This window comes from Sarcophilus harrisii, chromosome 3 (assembly GCF_902635505.1).
Source record: "Sarcophilus harrisii chromosome 3, mSarHar1.11, whole genome shotgun sequence".
NCBI classification, from domain to species: domain Eukaryota; kingdom Metazoa; phylum Chordata; class Mammalia; order Dasyuromorphia; family Dasyuridae; genus Sarcophilus; species Sarcophilus harrisii.
In genome coordinates, this window is record NC_045428.1 from 546,540,057 (window position 1) to 546,563,145 (window position 23,089).

At 47.5% G+C, this 23,089-nt stretch overlaps 1 protein-coding gene and 1 long non-coding RNA gene across 4 annotated transcripts; one reads left to right on the forward strand and one right to left on the reverse strand.

Moving 5' to 3' along the window:
• Positions 1 to 3,775: 3,775 nt before the first annotated feature.
• LOC116422788 lies at positions 3,776 to 8,805 on the reverse strand. Its single transcript, XR_004233327.1, has 3 exons — positions 7,867 to 8,805; positions 4,167 to 4,574; positions 3,776 to 4,067 (listed from the first exon to the last, which is right to left on the reverse strand). It is a non-coding gene; the product is annotated as an uncharacterized LOC116422788 (long non-coding RNA).
• Positions 8,806 to 8,845: 40 nt separating this feature from the next.
• On the forward strand, positions 8,846 to 19,397 carry TXLNA (taxilin alpha). 3 transcript variants are annotated; one of them, XM_031962276.1, is made up of 11 exons: positions 8,846 to 8,941; positions 9,664 to 9,898; positions 10,642 to 10,980; positions 11,614 to 11,705; positions 12,896 to 13,066; positions 13,304 to 13,498; positions 14,223 to 14,342; positions 14,883 to 14,957; positions 15,043 to 15,135; positions 15,687 to 15,782; positions 16,113 to 19,397. In XM_031962276.1, exons 2-11 carry the CDS (start codon positions 9,682 to 9,684, stop codon positions 16,437 to 16,439), a joined length of 1,725 nt encoding a protein of 574 aa, XP_031818136.1. In that variant the 5' UTR covers positions 8,846 to 8,941; positions 9,664 to 9,681; the 3' UTR covers positions 16,440 to 19,397. The 3 variants fall into 3 exon arrangements, with proteins under 3 accessions (XP_031818136.1, XP_031818134.1, XP_031818135.1); XM_031962274.1 differs by lacking the exon at positions 8,846 to 8,941 and adding an exon at positions 8,943 to 9,092; XM_031962275.1 differs by lacking the exon at positions 8,846 to 8,941 and adding an exon at positions 9,274 to 9,358 and having other exon boundaries at positions 16,113 to 17,516.
• The last annotated feature ends 3,692 nt before the right edge of the window (positions 19,398 to 23,089 follow it).

Genomic DNA, 23,089 nt, shown 5'->3' on the forward strand with positions numbered 1-23,089 from the left:
CTTAGTAGTCTGTCTTCATTTAGACTCTTGCAATGCCTTTGGAGTGAGGTTGACAGTTTGTAGCTAGAAGGGAGGAAGCTGCCTGGTTTGCCTGGGGAAGCCAGTCCCAGACTTCAGTGTGCCACGTACTTGCTCTGTGGCTTCAGAAGCAATTCACCTCCCTTCTGTAAACATTACCATGAGACCTTTTGGAATCTCAGACTGCCCTCAGATCTAGATCTAAGAAAGACTTTGGGGTAGTCCTAAAAAATATTAACCATGCTTCGTTTGTCTTAAGGGAAGGCAACAGGGAATAATGCACGAGTTCTTAACCTTTTGTTATGTCATGGACCCCTATAAGCTCCTCCTGGGAGAAAAAAAAATTGTAATCGAGGGAAATGCTAAATTTCAGTTATGTTAGTGAAAATAAAGGTGTTTTTTTTCCATCTAAATTTATGGGCCCCTTGAAATCTATCTGGGCTCCAAGCTAATTAAGCATCTTCTGATAAATCAGTAATAACACTGAATTGAATGTCAGATCTGACATATCTTGTCTCTGATTCTTATTTGGGAGACAATAAGCAAGTCAGGAATGTAAAAATGAGATTTTTGAGCTGAAAATTAGAAGTAATCCACCCCAAGCTCATGATTTTCCAGATGAGGAAGCCAAAACTTGAGACATTGAGACCTGTGTTCAGACAGATCTGTGCCTCTATTCACCTTGAACTCTATTTTTATCCCTCTAAAAAGGCAATGCTAATTTTCAGACACTGGCAAGTTCTTCATTGAAGGGATTCAGCCAGAGGCTGAATGACCACTTCTGGGGTATAATTGAATACTATTTCCTTTGAGACTGGAGGGCCACAAGACAAGGTGCAGCAGGCCGTAGTGGTGAGGACCCCTAGACCCAGAAGCAACTGGAGCTATGTCAGCCACCCTTTTTAAAAGGAGAGGAGCTGTTTCCTGTACCCTTATACATCCCATAAAGGCTGGGTTCACTGTTTGTTTCTAATCCCACTTTGCCTTTTGTACTAGAAAAATTTTATCTGTGACAACTCTCCATCTGGTGGGGGATGGCCCAGAGTAGCCAGTGTAGGTCCCCTGGTGTGAAGGTGCCGAGTTCATAGCATTGGATAGAAAAGAGGGCAACCTAGGAGCAGTGGTCCTCACAATTCAAGGTGCTGCACAAGGCCATCCTCTGTATGAGGGAAAAGAAATGCATTGATCATAGTCTCCAAGCCATTTGGGATTTAAATGCAACCTCTTCATCGTGTAGAGAAGGAACCAGGCTCAGAGTAAGTTGTATCCTTACCCAGTACCATATAGTGACTAAGTGAAAAGGCTAGAATTTGAACTCGCATCTCCTTGCTTCCAGCCTGGGTTACCTAAATTCTGTACTTAATTAGCTTTTTTCCCTGGTATTAAGCAGAGGCTCTTAACATTGGCCTTTTGTGTTGAGAGGTTATGTACAGAACATAATAATTTTAGCAGTTGGTGCAACCTGCAAGATACTCCTAGGCCCCCTTCATGATATGAAAGTAATAGAAGGAATACTTTATTATTAAAGCTTTTTATTTTCAAAACATGTGAATAGATGATTTTCAGCATTCACCTTTGCAAAACCTTGTGTTCCAAATTTTTTCCCCTCCCCCCTACTTCCTCCCCAGCTGGCAAGTAATTCACTATATGTTAAACTGTACAATTCTTCTATACACACTTGCACAATTATCTTGCTGCACAAGGAAAAATCAGATCAAAAAGGAAAAAAATGAGAAAGAAAACAAAATACAAAAAAGAATGAAAATGTTATGTTTTGATCCATACTTAGTCACCACAGTCCTCTCTCTGGGGGCAGATGGCTCTGATCACAAGACCATTGGAATTGGCCTGAATCACCTCATTGTTAAAGAGCCGCTTCTATTAGAATTGATCATTGTATAATCCTACTATTGCTGTGTACAAGGATCTCCTGGTTTTACTCACTTCACTTAGCGTCAGTTCATGTAAGTCTCTCCAGGCCTCTCTGTATTCATCCTGCTGATCATTTCTTACAGATCAATAATATTCCATAACATTCATATACCATAACTTATTCAGCCATTCTCCAACTGATGGGCATCCCCTCAGTTTCCAGTTTCTGGACACTACAAAGAGGGCTGCCACAAACATTCTTGCACATGTGGGTCCCTTTCCCTCCTTTAAGATCTCTTTGGGATATAAGCCCAGTAGTAACACTGCTGGATCAAAGGATATGCACAGTTTGATAACTTTTTGAGCATAAGTTCCAGATTACTCTCCAGAATGATTGGATCCATTCCAAATTCCACCAATAATATATCTGTCCCAGTTTTCCCACATCCCCTCCAACATTGGTCACATCTTTTCCTGTCATCTTAGTCAACCTGGGAGGTGGGTAGTGGTGTCTCAGAGTTGTCTTAATTTGCATTTCTCTGATCAATAGTGATTTGGAACACCTTTTCATATGACTGGAAATTGTTTTCATTCATCTGAAAAGTGTTCAGATCTTTGACCATTTATCAATAGAATGGCTTGAATTCTTATAAATTTGAGTCAATTCTCTATATCTTTTAGAAATGAGGCCTTTATCAGAACTTTGAATATAAAAATTTTTTTCCCAGTTTATTGCTTCCCTTCTAATCTTGTTTGTACACAAAACTTGTTAATATAATCAAAATTATCTGTTTTGTATTCCATAATATACTCCAGTTCTTTGGCCACAAATTCCTAAGGCATTCAGTTGAATGGCAGTCATTGTAGCAACTGTATACTGCTAGAGGGATATTTATTAATTTTTTTTTTTTTTTTGCACTCTTGAAGTCTTAGTAATCTGTGGCAAAGTTCCACTTGCCCCACTCTGTTTACAATTTTAGGGTTGGAATCTCATCTCTGAAAGGAACAAAAGTATGTTCAACTTATGCCATTCTAGAAACTGATAGGATTCCAGTGCTGTGGCAAGAGTCTTACGTGGGGTTGCGGTTAGCTTACTGTATGACACTTAGTGTAATTCAGCTATTCCCCCTACCCAGTGGGGAGCACTTTTTTTTGGTTAAGTTTTAAAAAACTGCACTAAAATAACGGTTTGGTCATGTATACTTATTTTGTATTTAATTTATACTTTAATATATTTAACAATTACTGGTCATCCTGCCATGGGGGCGGGTAGGGGGAAGGAGGGGAAAAATTGGAACAAAAGGTTTGGCAATTGTCAATGCTGTAAAATTACCCATGCATGTAACTTGTAAATAAAAAGCTATTAAAAAAGAAAAAAGAAAAATACTATACAGGCTTAAAGGATCCTCCCAACTTACTCATTTTCTGCTTGACTCCAATTGATTTAAGACAGAACTTACTTTTTCCATCCCCTTGAAGTATAGATCCATGAAAGATTGAAGTGTGGAAGGAGAATCCTGACTTCAAGAAAAAATATCCCTTCCACTAGGGACAAGGTACTTTCCAGATCTGAGGGGAGCTTGTTTCAAACCAGCTTGTTTTAAGTCACAGTTCTGTCATTAGCTGTGTCGCCTTGGACAAGTCATTTCCACTCTCCCCTCCACCAGTTTCTATTTTCTCCCCTATAAAATGAGCATTGGGCTAGAGGAACTCCTCTCTAACAATCCAAAAATGTACGAGAAGTTTAGTGTCAATATGAGAACCAGGCAGGAAACAGTGGTAATCGTGAAGCTATCGAGGATTGTATCGTACAACATGATGTTGTAGGGCACATCTGTATTTGGGGATGAGGGAATCAGAGTCTGAATTCCAGCTCCGTTACTAGTAGTAGGTTTGTTTTTTTTTTTTTTTTTGAGCAAGTCATTTCCCTTTGTCATCCACACAGTGAAGTGATTACATGGTACCTAACTCCCCATCTTAAGGTCCTGGGTTTATCCACATGCTGGCAACTAGCCACCCCTTCCCTGCCCTCCTTCGTGTTCTTCAAGGGGTTTTTAGGGTTCAAATGATTTAATCCTTTGCAGTTGATTCCTGCTGCCTTCTTTTTTTAGGGCATGGAAAAGGGCTGAACAGCCTTAGGTACAAAAGGCTTTTTGGATCCTCTTTTTGTTCCACTTCTGCACCAAAAAAAAAAAAAAAAAAAGTATGATTTGATTATAGTTTACATATCAATATCCATGTTTATACTTTACATAGGTCTGTGAGGTCATTTTTACCTTCATCTCTCTCAGAAATGCCTCTTCTCTCCATTCAGAGCTACCACCTTTGTTCAATCCCTTATCACCTTTTACTTCCTCTAATTTTTTTTTCTTTTTTTGCCTTGACTGTTTTGATAGCCTTATTAGTCTTCTTGCCTCAAATCTCTCTTTAGATCCATTCTGCTCATAGCTGCCAAAGTGATTTTCCTAAAGATACAAAACCGGTCTCCTGATACATTTTACTCTTCTGCATTCTCCAATCCAGCTTCCTTTGACTCTTTGGAGTTGCTTCCACACAACATTCTCCCTCTTGTCTCCATGCGCTAGCACTGACTCTCTGCCACATCTGAAATGCTCTTGCTCTTGCTCAGGAAGACTTCATGGAAGAGGTAACCCTTGAGTTAGATTTTGAAGGAAAACAAGATTCTGAGAGATACAAATGAAAAGTGATGTTATTTTATAATAGCGTTTTATTTTTCATTTTTAAATAGCTTTTTTTATTTTCAAAATACATGTAGCATTTCCAACATTCACCCTAGCAAAACCTTGTTCCCAATTTTTCTCCTCCCCTCTTTCCTTCCTTCTTCCCTAGATAGGGGAGACTAGAAATCCAGTATAGATGACAGGGAAAGATAATGCGGAATGTTGGAGGGGATGTGGGAAAACAGGGACACTAATACATTGTTGGTGGAACTGTGAATACATCCAACCATTCTGGAGAGCAATTTGGAACTATGCTCAAAAAGTTATCAAACTGTGTATACCCTTTGATCCAGCAGTGTTACTGTTGGACTTATATCCCAAAGAGATCATAAAGAAGGGAAAGGGACCTGTATGTGCACGAATGTTTGTGGCAGCCCTCTTTGTAGTGGCTAGAAACTGGAAACTGAATGGATGTCCATCAGTTGGAGAATGGCTGAATAAATTGTGGTATATGAAAATTATGGAATATTACTGTTCTGTAAGAAATGACCAACAGGATGATTTCAGAAAGGCCTGGAGAGACTTACACGAACTGATGCTGAGTGAAATGAGCAGGACCAGGAGATCATTATATACTTCAACAACAATACTAGATGATGACCAGTTCTGATGGATCAGGCCATCCTCAGCAACAAGATCAACCAAATCATTTCTAATGGAGCAGTAATGAACTGAACCAGCTATACCAGAAAAAGAACTCTGGGGATGACTAAAACCATTACATTGAATTCCCAATCCCTATATTTATGCACACCTGCATTTTTGATTTCCTTCACAAGCTAATTGTACAATAATTCAGAGTCTGATTCTTTTTGTACAGCAAAATAATGTTTTGGTCATGTATACTTATTATGTATCTAAGTTATATTTTAATATATTTAACATCTACTGGTCATCCTGCCATTTAGGGAGGGTGGGGGGTAAGAGGTGAAAAATTGGAACAAGAGGTTTGGCAATTGTTAATGCTGTAAAGTTACCCATGTATATATCCTGTAAATAAAAGGCTATTAAATTAAAAAAAAAAAAAAAAAAAACAAGCTAATTGTACAATATTTCAGAGTCTGATTCTTTTTGTACAGCAAAATAACGGTTTGGTCATGTATACTTATTGTGTATCTAATTTATATTTTAATATATTTAACATCTACTGATCATCCTGCCATCTGGGGGAGGGGGTGGGGGAAGGAGGGGAAAATTTGGAACAAGAGGTTTGGCAATTGTCAATGCTGTAAAGTTATCCATACATATAACCTGTAAATAAGACTTAAAAAAAAAAAAAAAAAAAAAGGAAAATTTTATGGAGCTAAGATTGTAGAAGTAGATCTTGCTCAGATTAAAATAGGACTTGGATATCAAAAAAAAAAAAAAAAAAGAAATCCAGTATAGGTTAAAAATGCATTTTTTCTATACATATTTCCACATTTATCATATAGCTTTTTTTTAAAATACATGCAAAGATTTCAACATTCACCTTTGGAAGACCTTGTGTTCCAAATTTTTTTCCCTCTCCTCCCCCCCTCCCTATTCCCTAAAATAGCATGTAATCCAATATAAATTAAACATGTGCAATTCTTCTAAACATAATTGAGGGATTTTATTTTAGGAATGGGGAGCAGTGGAAACTGGCTCTGTGACTGTGAACAAGTTTCTTGAGCTGCAAATGCTCTGGGCAACTCCAGATGCCCATAGTTTGCAGGGAGAGGTGCTGACCTGCATTGGTAGAGGGCATTTATTCACTTGGGAGTTCATATGTCTCTGGAATCATAGGGCTAGTCCCTATCCTATGTGCTAGCCCTGTGCTAAGTAATGAAGCTACCAAAACAAAAATGAGCAGGAGCTGACATCTGGCCATAGAGACATAAAATACAGATATCCATAAGTAAGTAAATACAAAATTACTGAGAGGGTGGGGTACCTACCACTAACAACTGGGAGAAACGGAAAAGGCCTTTTATTGAAAGAACAAAATCTTAGGTCTTTGAAGTCACCGCCATGTCTCATAGGCACTGGGTGAATGAATAACCACATCTACGTCATGAGCTAAGCCTTCATGCATCACGTGAAGCACTGGTTAATACAATGACAAAAATGAAAGGAAAAACAAAGAAACCCTTCCCCAAAGCAGCCTAATATACAGCACCTGGTGTAGAGTAATTATAATTTAGAGTATTTATTAATACTTGTTGGTTGGACAAGAGAATGAGGGAGACAAGATAGAGGGAGCTAGAACTTAAAAGTGGAGTGGGAAGGGAGAGAAAATACATTCTTAATGACATGGCTTAAAAATGGTGGGAATCGATGTCCTGAGTCTAAGATCAGACAAGATAAGGTGTGGATTAATTTCCCAGAGTTAACAGCAGGGGGAAGCCTCATTCCCATGGGAAGAGATAGAAGGGGTAACCGCACGCAGGATAGCATATATAGACCTGAGTTCACATCCAGTCTTTCTAGCTATGTGACCATGAATAAGTCGATTAACCTATTTGCCTTATTTTTCTCAACTGAAAAATGAGGTTAGTAACATCTATCTGGAAGAGTTTTGCGCAGGGCCTAACACATAGGAGCATTATAAAATGCTTATTGCCCCCAAAACTAACTCACTAATTCCGTATTGAGGGTTTACTACCTCCAAGCATGAACTTTTTTTATTAACAAGAATGACTGGGAGAACTGGAAATCAATCTGGTAGAAATTAGATTCGGACCAACTATATAACAATAAATTCAAAGTAGATTGGATTGTTAGCTCTTTGAGAGCAGTAATTGTTTTCACTTTTATGTCCCCAGAACTTAGCACAGTGATGGGTATGTAGCAATCTTCTTTTTCTGTACTACCATAGAACCACATATGAATTAGGACAGGGATTATTAAGTCTTGTTTGCAAAACAAGCTATAAAGGCGTATAAAAATATTTATTCTTGAAATGGCAAAGAATCGGAACCTGAAGAGTTAGCTGCGCGTTCACTGGGAAGTTATGGCATAGTAATACAGTAATAGATTACTATTGCATTGCGCTGTAAGAAATCATGAAGGGAATGGTTTTGTTTTTTTCATTTTTTTCCTTTCATTCTTAATTTGGGGAGAGAAGACGGGAGAAAGGGAAAAGAGATTTTTTGCTGAAAAAAAATAATTTAAAAATGTATATGACGCAAAAACAAAAATCATCAGATCGTACTTTAAAATAAAAAAGCCACCTACAATTAGTGACTTCACTACTTTATTCCTTAATACCCACCCTATGGCTGCTACCTTAATCGCCCAAACGGCTGTTTCCAAATTGCCAAACTTCTGCGCCTCATTCCTGATTCTCTGCAGCATGACGGTGAAACCTCGTCCCCTCCTTGGCACGCCTGGCACTCATCTCTGCACCTACCCGGCTAACGGACGCTTTTAAGTACCCTCCGCTCATTTCTTGCCAATGCCCAAGCGAAGCGTCCCGAGCCCTCTTTTTTCCTGCCCTCCTCCGCCGCACGTCCGTTATCTCCGAGCCGCTAAGCCCGGCTCCGCCCGCCTCTTCTGCGCCAGCTCCGCCCCAGAAATCGCCTGCCGCTGGGTGGCAGGCTAGAGACAGGAAGATCGGAGTTCAAATGCACCCCAGCGGGACTCTCGGAAGGCTTCGCCGCTTTGCTCAGCTGTACCAGGAGCGTGGTAGGGCAGCAGCCATATTCCAGGGCGGTGCTTTGCCCAGCGCGGGGCAGATTAAGTAGGTCTTAGCGAGGGCTTGTTTACTTCCAAATTGTCCGGGTCAAAGATAGGGTGAGGGTCTTTTTGCAACGACTGAACGTGGAAGGGCTTTAATTTTTTTTTAAATAAACTTTGTCTTGTTTTACTTCGCTTACATTCCCTAAGGGGAGCCTACGGGTGGGGCTTCCCCCTTCACGCTCTCTTTTTCATTATAATTCAAGCCCCCTGAGGGAGAAAAAGTGCTCCGTTTTTGCCTTTCAGCACCGGGCACGGCGTGTGACCGCGCTCAGTAGATGCTTGTAGGTCTAGGAGTTAGATCCTGCGGTTTCTAGGGACTTATTTGCTCGGTCCCCCTCCAGCAGGGAGAGCAAAAACGCTCAGCCCCGCTGCATGCTGGGATTGGTTCTCCATCCTCAGCGAGAAGCATGTCGGGACATGTAGTCTCCATCCCTTCCCTCCTCCTACTTCATCCGTGACCAGCTTCCCCTCGGCTGAAGCAACCACCGCCTCACCCTTCCCGACAGGCCTAGCGAGACCTCTGGCCTTTGATTGGCCAGGACTGGGGAGGGGGCGGGCGTTTCCAGCAGCAGCCGTTGCTCGACGTTTCCGGTGTGAGGCCTGAGCCGGTATCCCTACGCAGCGCGTCTTGTTTGGGGGAGGGGGGAGGGAATCGGCATTAGAGGAAGAAGGGAGATCGGCCGAGGCGGCGGTGGGAGAAGAGAGTGGGGACACGGCGGGATCGCAGCCCGTCTGACTCAGGCCCGGGAGGGGCGCGCGGTACGGAGCGCGTGGACGCGGGAAGAGGAGGGAGAAACCTCGGGCCTTGGCTGGAGAAAGGGGGAGCCATGAGCGAGGGTGCTCAGCGCGCTTGCGCGCGAGCATCCCGAGGGGCGCGAGGCCTTCTGGGGCGGAGCCCACGTGGGATGTGGGGCTGGGGTCTCCCGGGTCGTGCCCCTCCCCCGACCGCCCTGGAAGGCGGGGCTGAGCGTGCCTGAGCTACGTGCGAGGGGGGAAGCCCAGGACTGGACGCACCTCCTAGTTGGGTACTAGGCCCGGGCTACGGGGCGGGAGGACACGTCCGGCCCTCACCCCCGTCCAGTCCCGCCAAGCTGCCGGCTTAGGCCGCCCGAGCACGCCCCCCCGCCCGCGCCGGGCCCCGCTCTCCGGGAGCTCGCGCGCCGCCCCCACCCCCGGTGGGCCCGATTCTGGAGCATCCCTCCGGGGGAGGCTTGGAGCTGCCCGGAGGGCTTCCGGCCTGGGGGAAGTTCGGCTTCGGAAACTCGGGGGCGGCCGCCGGCCAGAAGCCGGGGCCCGAAGCCCTAAGCCGCTGTGTTTGTGTTTCTGGAAGGTTGGGTCCGACTCCGCCATGAAGAATCGGGACAAAGAGGGGGCCGCTTCGAAGCTGCCGGCCAGCCCCGCCAAAGCCAAAGCCCGGGCGGGGCCTCAGGAAGCCGGGGCAGCCCCCGCCCCGAAGCCGGACGGCGCCCCGGAGCCCAAGAGCCAGGGGGCATCCGGCGCCCCCGCCCCCAGGGCGGGCGGGCCTGCCGAAGGGCCCAAGAGCCAAGCCCAGGACAAGAGCGACGGTATGGCCCCGGGCCGCTGCCCGCCCAGTAACCGCGCACCGTGGGGCGGGAGGTTTGCAGTTTGTGGGCAGCCTAGAACCCTTTTCCTCATTTTGTGAAAAATGCTTTGAAATTATTTTACTCGCGTAGAAACCAAGGCTCAGAGAGGGGGGCACTCGCTCGGGGTCCCTCTCCTCGCGGGCCTTTCTTTGTGTCCCCGGCAGCGGGCCTGCGCGAGAAACGCTTGTTTGACAGACGGGCTACAATACTTGTTATTAACCTGCGTGTCCTCTTCTCCGCGGAGTGTCATGACTTGTTGCCTTAGCCTAGACGAGGAGAGTTAGAGTTAAGTGATCTTAGAAGTGCCCTTGTGAGATGGCAAGTGGAACAGAATTCTCTCAGAGCCTGAGGAACTTCCTTAAGAGGTTTCCCTGTGGCTTTTGTGCCAGTTTGGGAGACTATGTCAGCAAATGGCCAGATCTTTAGAAATTCTTGGGCACATCATTCATTAAGCACGACAGTTTAGTAAATTAGAAAGAAGGTTGTGTTGGGAATCGGGAACCTCCGAAGCCACCTAAGGTCTGGCAGTTCCTGGTTTTGTGACAATAGTTAAGACACAGCTGCTTTCAGCCTGTGCTTTCCTCTATAAAAATAGGAAAATGATTATCGTGACACAAATACTTCATGGGACTGTTAGGAGGAAACTTTTACAAACTTTGAATGAAGCTCTTAGATTCACTTTCTGCCCTGTCTTTCTGTTACAGGGGGGCAAACCAAGAATTCTCAGTCAGGGCCAGTTTGTGATGTCTCCGAGGAGCTGAGTCGGCAGTTGGAAGACATACTGAATACCTACTGTGTTGATAGTAGTCAGGAGGGACCAGGTGATGATGGGGGCCAGAATGAACACACAGAGCCAGATGAGATGGAGAAGAATAGGAATTATTCTGCACGGAATGGAGAACCAGAACCAGGGACCCCCGTAGTCAATGGAGTGAAGGAAACTTCCAAGGGAGAGCCAGGTGTTGAAGAGATTCGGGCAAATGATGAGTGTGGAGATCGAGACCAGAAGCGGGTCCAGGAAAAAAAGAAGGCCAAAGGCCTGGGTAAGAGCCTGAAACCCCTGAGCCATGGAGTTTCAAGGTTTTATCACATCCCTCCTATTACCATTGTGGGGTTGTTGGATCTCCTCCCCTGCCCCACCTCTATAGTGCAAGCTCCTTGAGGTCAGAGACTTTTGTCTCTTCCCAACTGTTTGAATTTGGTTTCAAGAGATGAGAGAATTTGGAGATCCTGGGCAAGTCATAACCTCAGTTGCCTGTCCCAGAAAGAGAATTTGGCATAAATGTCACTTGACATTTGGCCTGTCTGATTTAGAGGCTCAAAAGTGACAGTAGTTTAATGTATGTAGAATTGGGGTACAGACTCCAGATGACTCAGACTAGTGGGGATTTTTCTTTGTCCATCTTTTCCTGCCACTTGTTTTCTCTTTAAAGAGGAAAAATCTACAGGTCCCAGGAAATCAAATTACTGAGCTTGCTCATAACATGCCGGATCAATGAGGGGAAATTGCTGGGAAGGAGGAAGAAGGCGGCCTGAGCTGCCCTTCCCCCGTTCATCTATGTGGCAAATCTTGGGTCTGAATTCAGGGTTGAATTGTCAAGAGTGTGGATCCGGGGCTGAGAACCAACCTTAGTCCCTTGTGAAGAAGATTTACCCCTTGTCACTGTGCTTTCCAGGGAAGGAGATCACTCTGCTGATGCAGACCCTGAACACCCTTAGCACCCCAGAAGAGAAGTTGGCTGCATTATGCAAGAAATATGCTGAACTGGTCAGTTCTGGGCCCTCTCTTTGCCTTCTTAAGGGTTGTAGAATGTGGGTGAGCTCCTAGTTGTGGGTCTGAACCTGAGGAAACATGGGTGACAACACATACCAGCCTGGGAGCTAAACCCAGGTGATGGAGCATAAAGGTAAGATCTCTGTTAGTCCCTCTTTGGTTCCTTGATGAAAGACATGGAGAGTAGGGGTTGGGACTAGTGGGCAATCCTCCTAGATGTATTCCCTGGGTTCTCTGAGAAAAGAGAAACATTCCTAGAAGAACTGACCACAGAATAAGTTTTCGTTCAGAAATAATTCCTCAATTTGGAAGCTGTAAACTTGACTGTGTGCCTGGCAGTGAACCTCCGGCCTAGGTGAGGTTCCATCTGCAATGATTGGGGGCAATAGCTTGTCAGTTAACACTGAAGTATTTGCTTTGGATACTCTGTCAGAATCATTCCCTGCTTGCAGCTGCCTAGGGAAATAGAGGGAGGGAGGGGGTGTTACTCTTCAAGAGCTGAAAAGGCAAGCTCAAAGAGTTCAGTAAGGCTCTCAAGGTCATACAAAGATGGGCCCGGCTCCCAGGGCTGTAACACTCTGTTCCTTCTTTCAACATGACCTGGAACTTTGAATATGAGAAATATCTGTTCTCAGCTTCTCTGGCTACTTTGTTATGGGTGAAATGAGAGCTGGTGAGGGAGGTCAGATACCCTCATCTCTGGAGGGGGATGACCTGACGGTAATGGACATTGCCTGGAGTAGTACCCCCTGCCTTATACATGATGGCATTGTTCTAAGTGCTGAGTTCTTTTTTGAGTCTGAGGCAGCCTCATCTTGGGGCACTAATCCTGTTATTGAGGATTCAAAGCACTTTCTCCTCCTGTAAGGACTGTAAGAAAGATACTTTGTAAGTATTAATCCCATTTTACAGGTGACAAACTGATATTCCAGAAGTTCAGTTACTCACCCAACATCTTTCAACTTGTAAATTTTAGAATGAGGGGGGAAAAGGGAGAAAATGGAGAGAGGTTGGACTGAGTGCCAGGAGAGAAGGATTAAAAGGTCTGGCTGCTTTGGTCCCTAATAGTCTGGTCAGGAGCAGGGACATGCAGGCCAGTCTCCCTAAAGGATTCACTTTATCTGCCAGAGATGTTGAGCGCCATAATTGCTGCTTCCATGACCTGTGCCCCCTTGTTCTTATAGCTGGAGGAACACCGCAATTCCCAGAAACAGATGAAAGTCCTGCAGAAGAAGCAGAGTCAGCTGGTACAAGAGAAAGAACACCTAAGGAGTGAGCACAGTCGGGCTGTACTGGCCCGCAGTAAGCTGGAAAGCTTGTGTCGGGAGCTTCAGAGACACAACCGGACCCTCAAGGTGAGCCTGCTGTCTGGGTCAGGGCCGGCCCGGGCCAAGGGAGTCTGGGAGAAGGTTCTTCCTTCCTCCAGAGGCCAAACACAGGCTTTTGCCAGCCGTCATTCAGAGGCCAGGCCTCCTGCTGCTCCCAGTGGGAGGTCACCAACGTGCACCTGTACCTCTGTCCCCAGCTAGTTTGGGGGCCCTTCCCTCCAGTCTGGTGGGCTCCTTACCTGTGTCCTCCCACCTCCTCTGCAGGAAGAAGGTGTCCAGCGAGCACGAGAGGAAGAAGAAAAGAGGAAGGAGGTGACCTCCCACTTCCAAGTGACCCTGAATGACATCCAACTGCAGATGGAACAGCATAATGAGCGCAACTCAAAGCTGCGCCAGGAGAACATGGAGCTGGCCGAGCGGCTGAAGAAGCTCATTGAGCAGTATGAGCTGCGGGAAGAGGTGCGGCTTCTGGGCCCGAGCCCAGCTACCTCTCATGCTTGGGATGACAGTAGTGGGGTGGTCCCTGACACCAGGGAGCACCCATAGTTTTGGGCAGTGACAGAGGTCCCACGCTACTCTTCCTAGAGAGGATGCTTCAGGTTCCTCAATAGGAGGCTTGACCAAGGAGCCTCTGGGCACCGTTCCAGCCTGATTATGGTGGGGCGCTTAATTGGGGGACACAGGTTGCTGTTTCTGGGTATAACAACCTCCCCACCTACAACTTCCTAAAAGTAAAGTAGCCATGGCATGTTGTGTACAAAGGACTTTACTTCAGGTCCAGCCTGGGTAGTGATGGGGGTAGAGGAGGACCTCCAGTTGTTATTTCACCCATTTTACAGACACAAAAACTGAACTCATAAAGGTTGGCTGGTTTGCCCTGTATTCAGGCCAGGTAGAAGCAGAAGCAGGATTTGAATTCAGGCGTCCTAGCTTTGAGTCCCTTATCCCAAGATACTTCTTGGTATGATGAAACCTGAGGATCCTTCCCTAACCTGAGAAGGAGCCTTGAAGGCAGACTCTTCTGGTGAGACCCCCGAGAGGGAGAAGGGGTAGTGTTACTTAATCTTGAGTGCCTGACCACTTCTCCGGGACTGGGCTGGGTCTGTGTCATTTGTGGCTCTGCCCAGTCATCTGGGCACCAGCTTATGCCCCCTTTCCTCATGACCTGGGCTTCTCTTGGCAGCATATTGACAAGGTCTTCAAACACAAGGATCTGCAGCAGCAGCTGGTGGATGCCAAGCTCCTGCAGGCCCAGGAGATGCTGAAGGAGGCAGAGGACAGGCATCAGCGAGAAAAGGATTTTGTAAGTGCCCCCCGACGATCAGGCTCCCTTACCTCAGCCAGGGGAGCCGTGGCTCACCCGAGGTGGACACAGGGCTGGAGATGGGCATCCCGTGAGCCTTTGGTCTCATCTGTGGCTAGGGAACATGGATGTTAAGAATTAAAATCACTAAACCTTAGTCTTTGCCTTCTGGGACTCAGCCTGGGAGGGTTGGGAGGGTCAGAAAGGCTGCAGGGAGAGCTCTGAGGCCATAGAGAAGCCTGGCAGGGACTGAGGGCTGGGCTCGGAGTCCAAACCTGTGTTCAGGCATTAACTTTTACCTTTTACCTTCCCTGGGTCACAGTTTCCTCATCTGTGTTAGAGATGAGGTGACACCAGGTTCACAAAGAAGGTTAGTATGGCAGTCTGAGACAAGGAGGTTGGTGTTGTCTCTGCAAGGCCTTGGTTAAGATGGACACTGTGCCCAGGCTGAAGAAAGCCGTTGTCTTCAGTGGTGGCAAAGCTCCATTCTGTACCTCCCCCCTCTGAATGTCGGCCCTGACTCTCATGTCTTTGAAACAGCTCCTGAAGGAAGCTGTGGAGTCCCAGCGTGTGTGTGAGCTGATGAAGCAGCAGGAGGCCCACCTGAAGCAGCAGGTAAGGCCCGTGGGAGGCAGCACCTCTGGTGGGAGGCGACAGGTGGGCAGGCGGCAGGCCCTGATGCCCAAATTCACCTTCACAGCTTGCACTGTACACAGAGAAGTTTGAGGAGTTCCAGAACACACTGTCCAAGAGCAGCGAAGTGTTCACAACGTTTAAGCAGGAAATGGAAAAGGTAATGGCTTTGGCCTGACTCGGGTCCCTCAAGTACAGCTCTTGTTCATTAACTGTACACTTTCCACTTCCATGTGTCTTTCCATCTGCAGCATGGAAGTGGCTCTCTGTGCTCACAGTCTCTCACAGGGCTATTAGGGGACACAAGAGGGACGTGTGGAGTGGAGTTTTTCTTCCTGGCATGGAGCCAGGGCCGGCTTGGGGACGCTACTTTGGGAAATGCCATTTTCCTAGTTTTGCCAGACTTTTCTTTTCCTTTTTTTTTTTTTTTTTTTTTTTTATGTTCTAGTTAAGGTGGATATTATCCAATTCTTCGCAATAAGATAAAATAATTATGTGGACAAACTGACCAGCTTTGGGGAAAGACTCCAGGTCTTTTGCTGTGCTGATCACTTGTGGTAGATGTGCAGGTTAGGAAAGCCTGGTGTTGGAGCCTAATTAGCCTCACTCCCTCCCTGGCCTTGGGGTATTGACCTGATCTCCACATTGTCCCATCCCCCTTCTGCTTCCATGGACACAGTAAACGGTTCCCTTTTATTTCTTACATGACAGATGACCAAAAAGATCAAGAAGCTGGAGAAAGAGACCACCATGTACCGATCCCGGTGGGAGAGCAGCAATAAGGCACTGCTGGAGATGGCTGAGGAGGTGTGTGAGGGTTCGGGCCACTCCCAGGCTGGAGAGAGGGAGGGAGGGAAGTCCTTCAGCAGGGAAAATGCTTCTCAGGGCAGCATATGAAGAGAATGGGGAAGGAAAGAAAGACACTAGGGAGCACGGGGGGACATGGTGTGAAATGCATCATTTGGGGTGGGCACAGCCTCAGGGTCCATATCCCCTTGAGGTGGTGGTTAAAGCTTCTTTCTCAAGACTAAGGAGGAACATGTCAGTGACGTCCGGGTGCCAGCAGTGAGCCTTAGTCTGGGACTCTGGCCTGGACCCTTCAGCTGCTGAATTCTAAAAAGGCACTTTTCCTTTCAGAAAACTCTTCGAGACAAGGAGCTGGAGGGCCTGCAAGTGAAAATTCAACGGCTGGAGAAGCTTTGCCGGGCCCTGCAGAGCGAACGCAACGACCTGAACAAGAAGGTGCAGGACCTGAGTGCCCACCCTCCACCAGGCGAAGCAGACACCCCAGAATCCCCCAAAGGCCCTCGGAGGGACAGCGGTGCTGAGCCGCTGGTGGAGGGCCTAGGCCCGGAGGCTCCCCGGGCTCTGGGTCCCACAGAGGCTGCCCCCCAGAGCCTAGAACTGAGCCCAAGTGTTTCAGGCCAGATGGAGACTGATGAAGCCACCCCTTCTGCTGACTAGAGACCCTGGTGGAGGGAAGACCAGGGATGGCAGGAGGGGGCTGGTGAATGTTACAGGCCCCACTGCTATGTCCCCTCTTGGCTTAGGGGCTGTGGGGAAGAGCTGGGGCCCATGAGGCATTTGACACTTTGCGATTTAGGTTCTTGAAGATGATTTTTATATATATATGGCATATAAAAGTGTGTGCGGTGCCCCATACTTTTATATACATACATGTATAAAACGATTGCTCGCTTTCCCGTGCTTCAATGCATGGGGAGAGACATGTGTCTACTCTGTGCTTTGGAGGGCTCAGCTGGGGGTGGCGCCTGTGACTGCCCAGTCATGGCAGCTTATGTTATTGGCTGGTCGTCCTTTCCCTCTCCCTCCCAGATTCGCAGTTCGCCTCGCTCCCAGCTCCCATGACCGTAACTCACTGGTGTCCCAGTGTATACACGCACAAGTGCACACGCGCTCTTGCATCTTGGATGAGAGGATGGAGCTCTCCCACAGCACTGTCTTTGTCCCTCTTGTTTCTGTGTTTTCCAGGGGGGAGAGGCAAAAGCACAGAGCCCATTCATTTAAAGACCCACCTAGTGGGAGTCTTGTGCCCAAACTAGACCATGCGTCCCAGTAGCCTTATGATTCACAGTTGCCTCTCCCTCCAGCACAAGCAGACTGAAAAGAGGTCGTCCAAAGAGGGTGGTTTGAGGTGGTTTGGGGTGGGGGGTTTGTATTACTGAGGAATTGATAAGGTTGGAAGAGACTATAGACTGTCTCCCTTCTGACTACAACAATCCCACTCCTCTTGGCCACAGCTTCGGGCCTGTAACTGAGTCGGTGCAGTGCCTGCCTGTACCTTGTGGAGAGAGATTGATGCTTCCCTTTCGTTACCCAGGATGTGCTTGAATCACTACAAAAGTTGTATAGAGCCTCGAGGGCTGCCTCTTGTCCCCATAGCGGCTCAGCCCCAGAATCACAGTCCCCCTTCTCTCCCTCCTCCCCATTTCCATGGATTCCTCAGAATGATCCTCAGCCAGCACCTGGGATTACTCCAGTGAAATTTCTAGCCAGACTCCAACTCTGCCTTCCTTGACTGAGCAGCAAACATGGGGCCTGCTGCTTGAAGGGTGACTGCCTGGACTTTGGGAGTCTGGGCCGAGAGCTCTGGCTCTGGATTAGCTTCTACACCAGCCAAGGACAGAAGAGCACCGTTGGGTGATTACTGGAAAGGGCCAGAGATCTATAGCTTGAGAGCCATCTCCCATCTAATGAGCCTGGTGCCAGGGAGTTTTGCCTTCCCTTGTTTTGACCAGGTAGCACGCTTACACTGTCAATCATGCCTACTGTGGTGTAGGCAAACCTGTGGGAGGAAATGGTGCCCCAGGACCAGCCAAGCCCCAGCTGCTGGGTGATGACTTCTGCAGCCCAGCCTTTTGCCTCAGGGGGACCAGAGGAGCCACACAAACTGCAAGGGTAGAGTAGACTAAGGGGACTGGCTTGGAGGACCTCAACCACCTTGATTTCTCCACATCCCTCCTCACCTTTTTCCACATCACAGAGGCTGTCTCATGTCTCACCAAGTCTTGTTTGCAGACTAATCCTAAATCATGTTCTCACAGACCTTATTTCCCAGCATCATAGTCTTCCCTTCCCCTTGTGCTCTGACTTCTTTTGGATGGCTCTGGATTAGATTTCCTTCTCGAGGGGAGTCCTAGGCCTCAGAGACCAGACTAGCATCCAGCTGAAACTTTATATGTGTTATCCCTTGTCTTAGTAGGGCCAGCCTGAAGGTGTGGCATGGGACACTTGGGTTCTCAGGAGCTGGCAATGGGACTGGTCAATGGATGCATGTTTGCCCTAGAAGGAATTTCTGTGGACCCTGACCAAGCACTTGGGTTTCATTTACATTTCAGCCTAAGAAGTCTCACCTCTGGGGTAGAATAGATGGATCTGTGTTGCTTCTATCCCTTTATTCCTTTTCAGTCTTCCAAGGTGCCCTTTCTTCCTCTGTCCTTTGCCTGCTAGCCCAGAGCTGCCTTCCAAGGCCACACAGGGCTGTCTGGGTAGTTCGTTTGGACTTCTCTCTGCATAAAGAGGGCACAGATGGCACTCATTGCCCAACTCACTTCAGCTACCTCTGAGCTGCTGTAGGCCTGGGACTACAGGAGCAGACTCTAGCCCTCCACATTGGGTCCCTTTGCTGGGAAATGAGCTAATGAGTCCAAATGCTTCATCTTGCCACAGACGATAACTCCTTGGTTCAACACCAGTAAACCCTGTTTAGGATTCAGTGCTGGATCTGCTTACCCAGGCAACAAGAGTTAACCACACTAGGGCTTCCTTCACCCTCCTTGGGCCCTTTTAATTCTTACTTAGCCTTTCTCCCACTAGTGACCAAATCTCAGAATTGCTGCTGGTAGCTCTACAAAGCTACAGCCCCCTCCTTTTGGCTCTTAAAGTGGTTGCTTAGCCCTGGGCAGGAAAAGGGATTTTGTTGCACAAGGAGCCTGGGCAGGTCCCAGTGGACGAGTGATCCAAAAAGAGTACTGTACCTGGCCCCCTCAGCCTTGGACCCAGAGAGCTCTGAAGCTGGTGGCTTTTGTTTCAGGGATTCAGCCCCATGCACACTCCACTTTGGCCTGTGGTTCTCGTCCCAAGAACTTGTCCAGCCCATTGGACCATGGCATTCTGGCGTTAATTGTCCATGGGTCAAACTTGGGCATTTTCTGTATTGAGTAGCTTAGAATGGCTCGGTATGGGGCTGTGAAACACCCCCACCCGGCCAATGGTACAGCAGGGTAAACAGGGTTTGGGGGAGAAGAGTAAGGGGTTGGCTTCCTGCCTGGTGGGCTGTCCAGGCAGCCTGACCTCATGGGGTTTGGAAGTTGTATGCTAACAGCTAAATTTTTTTTCCTTTTCACAACAGACGGGGTGATTTTGATGTATTTTTAACCACATTAAAGTCTGTTGCCTTAACTTAAATCTTGTCTAATGTGTTCTAGAGTGATTGATTCAGGGGCCGGCCCCATGACTTCTTTCCACTTCTTTTCTATCTTGCCTTCCTTCCCAAGTACTGATGTGTTTAGTGTTGTCTATGGCTCAGTCCTTATCCTGGCTCCACCTCATTGGATTTGCTAATCCAGCACAAGGTGAAAAGAGACAAACCCAGTAACGGGTCAGCAGCTTGTTACTTCAGGGAAGACTGAAGCAGATCCCTTCTGAACAGCATTTGTCCTGTGTTCAACAGGCAAAGGAGAGAGTAAAAGCAAAGGCCCAAGGGCCAGCACATACAGGTTGTTTCTGGGACACTCCAGTGAGGAGAGGTACAGGAAGCCCACAGAACTCCAAGGCCCAGAGACTAAGCCATCTAGCTATTGTGAAATGCCAGTACAAGGGCCATGCTCTTCCATCTGACTTTGAGCCTTCCCACTGATGCTTTTTCCTGATGGCTGAGACCTTGCGGTCTGTGACTAATGGGTTCCCACCCAGCCCCATGCTTCTCACTGTTCAATGGGCATGGCCTACACAGCACTGCTTTCTAAACTGAAACGCCCTGAGACAGGCTGCTCTAGGATTGAATGAAGAGGGTGGGCAGGCTTTGTCCTCCCCAGAGCTTGAAGTGGGATGGTGGGCTCTCCCCTGTTGGCCGGGGAAGGGGGGAAACACTGGATTTGCTGATCAGCCTTGTGACCTGGAGCCTGGCGTGTCCTCTCCATGGGCCAGTTTCCTTACCTAGAGAATGGAATTAAGTTTGTGTGAGCATCAGCTGTGGTGGGAATATTGCTGCCACTGAAGGTGCACTATTCTGAGGCCCTTTCAATGACTGACAGCTGTGACCTCTTCTTTCATCAGCCCCAATCCAGCTTGTGTCAGGCAAGGGGATGGGGGAGAGTTTCCTTCGTGGCTCCTCTCCTGGAGTATTACTTTAGGCCAGCATAAAGACTGCTGCCTTTTGCCTACGGAGCCATTCAGGAGTCCACCCTGGTGTTCAAAGCTCCCATCTTGCAGCAGAGCACGGCTTTGGGTTGGTTATATATATCTCTGCTTGCAGCTCTTGGGCAAGTTCCACAAACCCCTACTTGGGGGTCTGGTTGGGACTCGAGCAGGGGGACAAGTCAGGCTTCCCACAGAAGATCCCATTTCAGGCCCTCATGGGAAAGGAGAAGCAAGAACTAGCCCCAGGCCACCCAGGGCCTGGAGTCTTTCTCCAATGCCCTTTACAGATGAGGAAACTGATATCCGGCAAGATGTTATTGGATAGCTCCAGCCTAGGCTTCTCAGCTCTGCCCCACACTGCCTCTACATACTTTTTGAATTTGCTCCAATGCCCAGTTCTGATGGCCTTGTTTCTTTAGGAAAATCTTTAATGACTCCTCCTTGCCTGCTGAGTAAAAAATCCTGGCTCAACCCCCAAGGTCTGTAATCTAGCCATGACCGACCTTCTAGCCTTAGCCCTCTGGGCACCCTACTGTTCACTCGCCCTGATTCTGCCTTTGCCAAAGCTCCACAACGAATGAGAATGTACCAGCATGCCTGCTTTGCGGGTGCCATCTCCTCCATGAAGCCTTCACTTAGCTGGGGGCAACAACACAGCACTTCCCCCCCAAGGGAAAAGACTTCTTCCCATTTCCAAAGACAGGACCTGGCATCCAGCAGAGGCAAGATGAGCACAAGTGCCTGGCACATAGTAGGCACTTAATGTTTATTGGCTAATTGACAAACAGATTGATCAGTGAGAGGGAGGATAAGGGTTAACTGTTAGGGATGGACCATGGACTGATCTCACAAATTAATGAAGACAAATCCCCCCAAGACCTTAAATTTTTCAATCACTTCTCCTTCTCTAAATCCTTAGGAAATGAGTATTTGTGTTAACAGAAGCTAAGTCCTGTATCCATATGAAGGGCAGGTGGCTAGGGAGAAGCCCTTTTTGCATGGGACTCCTTGCATTTCTTCAGCCTTGACTTTCCCAAGGAGATAATTCCTCTTTTCATCATAAAGGTCCATAAAGGTGGGTGGATAAAGGAAGACCTGGATTCAAATTTTGACTGACCCTTGATGAATGCCATAGCAAATCATATCTCTTAGTAATTCAGATTAGAAAAGTGAGGTGCAAGAGTATAACTCAGAAATGTTTGGAAGTGGATATTGGGGAAAGAATTCCTTCCCTCCCTGCAACTATCTGATTCAGATTTCCTACTGTTCATATCCACAACTGTCAGTAAAAGTCTCCCCCCAGTTGTCTCAACATGTCCAAAATGGAGCTTGTTCTCTTATCCCATCAACCTGCGGCTCCCTCTCCTACTTTCCCTTCTTCCTAACTGTTGAGGGCCACACTTTTCTTCCAGTCACCCAGATTCACGGCAGAAGTCATCCTTTCTACTGTCTCTCCCCTTTTCCAGTCCCTCCTTTTCTCTTTCTACCTTCTTCCTGTCTCTCCTCAGTGTCTCTTTTTCTCTATCTCAGTGTCTGTCTCTTCCTGTCCAGTCCATTATCCCATACGTGGACAGTTGCTAAGTCTCTTTAATTCTCTCTCCATAGTGCATCTATTTCACATCCAAGCCCATCTCTGCACTCAGTTCAGGCCGTCCCTACCTTCCTGGATTTAGTTACTCCCTCTTCCTCTGTTCTCTCTCCAATCCAGTGTTTACACAACTACCACACTGAGGTAACTCAAAAGCACTGATCCCTCAATAAATTCCAGTCTACTTTTCCAGACATTTCCCATTACCATTTCTCACACACTCTTCCACCTCCCCAACCTCCCCACGGTGCCTGCTTATGGCTCAAGTGACTCCATGCTCAAAAGACTCCTGGCCTCACAGGAGAATAAAGGAGTCTCAGCTCAGATCTGGCCTCTGAGAGAAGGCCTTTTTCTTGCTGGTGAGGCTATTCTCTTCCCCAAATTCTTTGTATATACCTTGTATTTACTTCCCTGTTATTTCCCCTGAATAGGGCTTTGGCTCTATTTCTGATGCCCAAAGGCACTTAATCCTTCTGAGCTCTGACTGAATTGAAAGTGTGGCTGTGCTTGGGACCGTTCTGAGAAACGAGTACTACTGAGGAACCATCAAAGCTTGCAGGGGCTCTTGGGTGGCCCAAGAGATCCGAGCACCGGACTTGGACTCCAGAAGACCTGAATTCGACTCCAGCCTCAGTCACTCACTACCTGATTGATCCTGGGCAAGTTACTTAACCTTTTTCTACCTGACTTCTCCTTTCTGAAAAAGGGGTTTCTGTGTGTGTGTGTTTAAACACCCACTTCCCAGGGTTGTTTTGAATTGGCAAACTTAAAAACGCTATAAAAATGCGTGCTGCTGCTCTGACGGTCGGACTCAGTTGTCAGCATTATCCATGGGCAACCCTACGGTGTCGAACACCCCTAACCCATTATTTTCCCCAAAGCGGAACCGACTGGCCCTGTGGTTTCTGGGAAACCGCTGAGAGCTGACAATTGGGCCACTCCCCCCTCCCCCGGCCGGGGGCGGGCTCTGGCCTCCTCCCTGCCCGCTGGGCACGCTGCCACCCTTGAAGCAGGGCCAGAGCCAGACCTGGAAAGGGAGAAGCAGGTTAGAAAGCCAAGGCCGGCTCTCAGAAGACCGACCCTGGGAGCCCAAAGAAGAGGCGTCCCCTTTAAATGCAAATCCGCGCGCGCTCTCTCTCTCTCT

What these genes read in the sequence shown, in the direction of transcription:
- TXLNA (XM_031962276.1), top strand. Translation starts at nt 9,682, where the DNA reads ATGAAGAATCGGGACAAAGAGGGGGCCGCTTCGAAGCTGCCGGCCAGC. An exon ending in GACACAACCGGACCCTCAAG is followed by an intron (nt 13,067 to 13,303) that starts GTGAGCCTGCTG and finishes CCTCCTCTGCAG; the next exon opens with GAAGAAGGTGTCCAGCGAGC. An exon ending in TTAAGCAGGAAATGGAAAAG is followed by an intron (nt 15,136 to 15,686) that starts GTAATGGCTTTG and finishes CTTACATGACAG; the next exon opens with ATGACCAAAAAGATCAAGAA.